This window comes from Gracilinanus agilis, chromosome 4, assembly GCF_016433145.1.
Source record: "Gracilinanus agilis isolate LMUSP501 chromosome 4, AgileGrace, whole genome shotgun sequence".
Classification (NCBI taxonomy): Eukaryota; Metazoa; Chordata; class Mammalia; order Didelphimorphia; family Didelphidae; genus Gracilinanus; species Gracilinanus agilis.
Genome location: NC_058133.1, coordinates 394,324,468 through 394,331,420, shown reverse-complemented (window position 1 = coordinate 394,331,420; position 6,953 = coordinate 394,324,468). Strand labels below are relative to the sequence as shown.

General features: G+C 37.2%; 1 protein-coding gene across 2 annotated transcripts in view; it reads right to left on the bottom strand.

Annotated features, from left to right (window-relative positions):
• Nucleotides 1-469: 469 nt before the first annotated feature.
• PDE7B (phosphodiesterase 7B) overlaps nt 470-6,953 on the bottom strand; it is a 295,299-nt gene continuing 288,815 nt past the window's right edge. For both annotated transcript variants that reach the window (XM_044677056.1, XM_044677055.1), the window contains one exon: nt 470-1,178. In XM_044677056.1, coding sequence (XP_044532991.1) covers nt 937-1,178 — 242 coding nt within the window. In that variant the 3' untranslated portion in view covers nt 470-936. The remainder of the gene's footprint in view (nt 1,179-6,953) is intronic.

Sequence of the window (6,953 nt, the reverse complement as noted above, 5' to 3'; positions counted from 1 at the left end):
TATTCTGTTCACAGTGCCATTGTTTATACAGGTAGCAATCCCATAATACTTATGGATTTTGGCATGAGAGTCAGTAGCGCCTTGTATTTACAGAAAATGTACATGCAAGAATATAAACATGTCACTGAAATGGAGGCATCAAAAATGACACGTTGGTTAATGGTGCAAAGGAATGGACTCTACGATACCTCCGCAGATCTGACAGGAAACCATTGTTCTTTAAGTTGAGAAGATGCCAGTCTTTTAACCTAAAGTGGCATAAAAATTATTAACAAAAATGAGCCTCCTCTGGGACTGGTTGGGTACTAGAGTAATTTTAGTCCAGAGTTTTAGATCCTTTGTCTAGTGCACAGAATATAAAAGTTAAAAAGGTTTTATTTATTATTATAATAATTATTATTAAAATAAAAGATTCTTTCTCTTGACCTCTTTTATGCCCACGCACTTAAAACCAATGTCCTTCGAGTTCCATATTTGCTGGTGGTTTATTGTGCAGCTCAGTAGCCAGATTTTAAAAAAAAACAACCGTCCAGTGCTCTGGACCTATGAACTGCTGCATGTCACAGTATGGCCAAGGGCAAATGGGAGTTTGTGGCCAAGGATGCCTTTTCCTTCCTCTCCAATCTTCCCCTGATAGTTGCGAAGCCTGTTCCTGGGACCAGCCTCAGCACTTTATTGAACGGAGTTCCTCACTCAAGCAGCTAATGATCAGAAGTAACAAATGGCTTTGATACATTTAGAAAAATGGGGATGGACGGGGTCAAAAGAGCACAGGAACAAAACCCAGAAGCGGTCTGGGTTTAGTGACAAGGACGCCCTTCGAGATTCTGTTTCCTTTCCTGCTCTCGATGACCCTGTGCACACTGAGATTTCCAACTTCACTGTGACTAGCAGAGAGAAGATCGCAGTGCCAAAGGGAAGAGGGCGAGGCTGCTATTACGGGGAGTCTCCTTCATTTACAGTCTGCTCCTCGTTTTCAGTTCCTTGGCCCGCATGGTCATTGATCTTGTTGCTATTACTGTCACTAGTGCCACCGTTACTGCTGTGCTGTGTATGCTGTATACTTTTCCACTTGGCTTTGTTGATTGTGAGATGGCTTAACATATTTTCACCCAGAGGACTTTCTGTAAAATGGTACCATTTCTTGAAGAGTGGCTCAGCAATATGGGTCATGAAGCCTGGGAAAACACAAAATTGAAAGATCATCATCTGAAGACCACAAGGAGAATGATACCGTGAAAGGAATATTTCCTCAACAATCAGAGGATCTGGGTTCAAATCTGATAACTACTCCACGTGTGACACCGGGCAAGTTACTTAAATTCTCTAGGTCTCGGTTTACTCATCTGCAAAAATCCCTTCTAGTTCTAGCTCTATGATCCAATGGGGAAAAAAAAAAAAACCTCACTAAAATGGACTGTGAGAGACAGATTCTGTTTGATTTAAATCAAAAGACTATTATTGAATTTTCTTTTATTTTGTGTCTGATACAAAGTACCTTAAATTTTTTTATCTTTATTTTATTCCAATAACAAACTTACATATATATTTTCCAAAGTTATAGGATTCGTGTTTGTCTCCCTCCCCTCTTCCCTTTCCCCTCCCATAGTTGACAAGCAATTCCACTGGGTTATACATTTATGTAATACAAAGTACTTTTAAAGCACATAGACATCAATGGCAACTTAGCCATAAATCCTTCTGATCACATTCATGTATACACATATGCATACATATTTTGTTTTTAAAGAAATATATTTTTGTTAACTAGCCTAGTTCACTCACTGCTCCGACTGAAACTCATTTTTAGGTAGAGGCTTTTAAGGAGCTTGCTTTACTGAACTGGTGAAACTAGTATTTAGAATCCTAATTGTTTCCATGCAAACAAATATTCTTTACAGTTGAAAACACACTATTAGACATTTAAAATATCTTTTATTATTAACTTAAGTAGTTCGTTAAGCAGAGATAAAGTTTAGGTCAGCACCTGTCTAAATGTGCACAGATTCTGAATGAATAAGGTCTTATTGTGCATCCTTAGAATTCAGGTCTGAGAAAGTTAGCAATCAATGTGACTCGATCCTCCTGTGAAAATACTACCATAAATATGTCAACCAATTTAGAATTGCTGAGGATATTTCAAACACCTGGTTTGGAGGCTAGATGGATGCCAACTGAGTGTCTCATTGGTCAATTTCAGTTAGAAAAAAAAGAATGTGAAATAGCATTGAATAATTGTGAATTCACATATCATATGAAAAATCAGTTATGTGTCAGGATTCTAAAATCATTCCAGGATCATTTATACCTCAGAGATTCTGAGAAAAAAAAATGGAATATTGGTTTCTATCTGGATTTAGGATTTTAGCTAGACAACCATACCAGATATCACAAATAAGTTATTTCTCCTCCCCCTTTTCTCTATTTCTTTCACTTCTAGACCCACCTTAACTTTTAAAAAATATCTTTATTCTCAAGATAGTTTTCTGAAAAATATCTTAATTGACTTTCTCCTTCCTTGCTGCCTGCAACATTCACAGATTGACCTCCTCCTTAAAAAACAAATCATCCCCCTACCTTCACTTTACTATGACCACTTCACCATTCCCCCTAATCTCTTGTTTTATATCTATCAAGCAGCAAGACTCCTAACAAAACAAAGAACACTAATTTTCTTGACTTTCTCACTTTCTACTCGTTTCATTATCTTTTGTAACATGGCTTCTATCCCTATCACTTGATTGAATTTGTTTTCTTCAAGCTCACCAATGAGTTTTTTTTAAACTCTTACCTTCTATCTTAGAATTAATACTAAGTATTGGGTACTTAGTAATAGTAATACTTAGTAACTAATACTAAGTAAAGCAGAAGAATAGTAAGGGCTAGGCAACTGGGGTTAAGTGACTTGCCCAGGGTCACACAGCTAAGAAGTGTCTGAGGTCAAATTTGAACCCAGGAACTCCCATCTCCAGGCCTATATCTCTAATGACTGTGCTACCTAGCTGCCTCTAATAAATTCTTTATTTCTAAATGCAATGGCTTTTTTTTTTTTCTCAGTGCTCCCTCTTTCTTGACCATACTTCAGCATTTGCCATTATTGTCTTACCTTTTCTTTCTGGATAGCCCCCTTCTGGATTTTCCTCATATTTGTTATGGTTCTTTTCCTGCCTCTCTGAATGATTCTTCTTAGTCTTTTTTGTAGGGATATTTTCTCTAATGTGTGGGTATATCCCAAGGCTCTGACTTGGACTGACTTTTCTCTCCATAAACTTCTCTCTTGGTAATTTCATCAAACTCCATGGGCTCAGTTGTTACCTCTCTGCAGAGTGCACTCAGATTTTTCTATCTTTGGCCTCATCTTGATCCCGAGTTCTAAGCCTGCCCACCTCAAGCTCCCTTCTGGGCTCCACTGAGATGTCTCAGAGGTATCTTAAACTAAACATGTCCAAAATGGAATCCATTATCTTTCTCTCATCTTTTCTCTTAACTTTCCCATTTCTGTCTAGAACATCTTGATTCTTTAGTCCATCAGGCTTCTAATCTAGAAGTCATCCTCGGACTCTTTCCTCTCATGTGGCCTCCATATTTATCAGTTGCCAATTCTTGTTCATTCTATTGCCATTAAAGATCACCTTTACACAGATAAGTAAGTACAAAATATGAAGGAATAAGGATTGAACCTGTGATTTCATAGGTATAGACAATTCTCGGATGAGGAAACTCCCTTTTTCAATGTAGGTCAACACATTCTCTGCAATTTGTCATCTTAGAGAGTTGCTTAGATCACTGACATAGTAAATGACTTGTCCACACTGCCAGGATTAGGCTGAAGACAAAGTGTGAATTCATGTCTTCTTGGTTCTGAAGCTATCTCACTAACCACTATGCTATGATTACTTCCTAACTAGATGACATACCATTTCTATACTACAAAGAGTCATCATTTGAATTGGGGTGATTATATTATGAATGGAGAGAGAAGATAGGTAAAAGACAAGCTGTGGAGCTACTGTGGAAGAATGCGAGGGAGTGGGAAAAGTCAAGGATTTTCCTGGGAAAGTATGTTTTCATATACCAAAGAGACTGGAAGGATGGGAGTGTCCTTAACAGAAAAGGAAATTTGGAGAAAAGGTGGGCTCATGGGGGAGGATAATGTGCTCATTTTTGGATGTATTGAATTTGAGAGACCTGTGGAACAATCCATGGAAGTAATGCCCAGAATGTAATTGGCAATGAGGGAAAAATTCAAGAGAAATATTGTGGTTAGGTATCTAAATTTGAAAGTCACTTGGGTAGAAATGATATTGAACTCAAGGGGGGAGTAGACAATCTCACCAAAGAAGAGAGTATAAAGAAAGAAGATGCCTGAGTAAAGAGCCCTTACTAAAGAGAAGAAGATGAATGACCTTAATTCTCTCAAAAAAATAAAAGGAAGACATCTGTTAACAAAAAGAGATATAGGTGTGGCATTGTGTACTTGTGGCAAGAGAAAGAATGGAATAGTCACTAAGGTATAAGAGTCAATTAAGAAAGAATAAAAGGATTACAATATCAAAGTTTAGGTCATTTGAATTTGTAGTGGACCCACAGGGTAACAGTAATGTGACTCCCTTCGGTGTGTTTTTGAACTTCAGAAATAGGAACAGAAAACTGGGAAGTGAGGGTGACCCAAGGTAGAGAATAGCAGGGTGTAAATGAGAGAAGAGCAAAGGGACAAGAAATTCCAGAGTAGAAGATAGTATATTGAATTGGATAGGATCAAGACTGTGAAGGAAGGAAAATGAGCAGGAGTGATAGGCAAAGGGAAAAGGGAAGAATGGAGGTTGTGGCCAGGATGAGTCAATTGGAGGAATGAGGTTAATGGTGAGATAGATAGGTGAAAGTAAAATGAATGAAATTTTTGAGAGAAAGTATTTCTTAATTTTAAAACTATTAAAGACCGATCAAGACATCTTACTTATACATTATAATTATTCTCCAAAGACCAAGGAACCTATAGACACTTTTAGGAGCTCATTATTTGGCTCCACCCTTGAACATCCTAGGATGAATAATTAATAATAATCCTAATTGGTAATCAGTTAATTAGGATGTGGTCCATTAAATCCTCAACCCTTCACCCCCCAGAGAGGGACAAGTGATTTGTTTCTCACATATGCAGGAAAAGAATCATTGTAAAATCTTCCTTTTAGACAGAATCTGTGAAAGGACAACATTCCTAAGGATAAGGAGAATGGAAAAATCCATAGATTGGATAGAGGTTCAGGAATTTCCCCTAATATATGGGAATTGATTTGGGCCTTTATAATCCAGGGCCCTGATATTAATAATACATGAAAAATAAATTCCCCAAAGGGCAAAGACAGGAAATGTCAGAGTTCATGATCATGGTGCTAAAACAATTATATGTGATAGTGGGTAGTCGAGGTGGAACGAAGATATAGTCGAGGTGGAACGAAGATATAAGGGTTACTGGATTTGAGACTGATCAATTGGGAGGCTAGGGTGATTGAGGAGATGTAAGCTAAGTGTAAGTGATTGAGGAGATGTAAGCTAGAAATGTAAGCTAAGTGATAAGCTCTTTGAGAAGAGACAATAACCTGAAGGCTCATCAATCCTTGAGACAGGGATCGGACCTGGATGATATAGATCCATAGAGTGAATCTCAAAGGAAGACAATTTGTTGCATGAAGGCAAGGAAGTATGAACACCCCTTCCTGGCCCAGAGTGTTGGAAAATATAAAACCAAAACCAGTGGAGATGGTGGGTGGACAGAGATGCAACATCTTCCAAAGTATCAGATTTCCATGAATAAAGATGGAAAAAAAGTATGAGAAGAGGATATTCTAGCATGAATAAAATGTCACTGAGAAACTGAGGGTTCTAGAGAGGAGCGGGCACAATGTAGAGAGGGAAGAGAAAGAAAGGAACTGGGGGATTAGTGTTTAGGGGGATCTGGAGAGGGAGAGACAGTAGAGTAGGGGAGGGAAGTTTTGTCTTTGGTAACAGTTATTTATTGACAAATAATATCTACATCATCTACTTGTGTTTTTGTAAGGAAAACACTTTGTAAAGCATTAAAGCACCAGGGAAAAGGAGATTGTTATTATTACTGTTATCGTTTCCAATGATACTGTCCTCTTTTGTTGTGAAGAGGAAGGAAAGAAATGAAAAAGTTAAAGAATGAAGAAGGAATGTTACTCTGTGACTCCTGTTCTTTACCCACTGTTTGAGTCCTCTTCTTTATTACCATGAAGGTGGTAATTCTTTTCTCTTGTCACCTTCAGAATTTATCCTCCATTATTAAAAGTTTACAATGGCTAGTCAAATTTCTTAAAAGTTAACATCTCAAAGAAGTGGTGATTTTTACTAAAGTGTCTATCTGTTTCAAGTTCATCCAACAAATTTTAATTTTTTAAAAAGCACCTAATATGTGATATATGTAATACTGTATTAAATGTGGGGATAAAAAGGTAGAAGTGAAACAATCCCTGCCCTCAAGAAGCTTCAAATTAACTTCATAGTAAAACCTAATTAGGTATTTATTTCAAAGTTACAAAACTTGGAAAGTAACTCAAATTAATCTCCACATCAAATTATAAAAGTAAAAAAAAACAACTTAAAAGCTTGGGAATCATGATAAAGACTGATATGAACTTGAAATTGACTGAGAGTATGCTGACGTTATGAAATATAAAAGAAGTATCCATTGATAATATGCCAGTGCTTCTTTCTTCACACCTAGCCATTACATAAACATTACAAATTTAATAACAGGATAAATTAAGATGCTCTTTCTTAAGGAAATGTGCTGAAAGAAGCTTTAGAAAGGATTGAATTTATGGACTTAAAAAAAAAATAAAACCCTTACCTTCTGTCTTGGAATCAGTACTCTGCCAGTAACCAGTGTTCCAAGGCAGAAGAGTGGTAAGGGCTAGGCAGTGGGGGTCAAG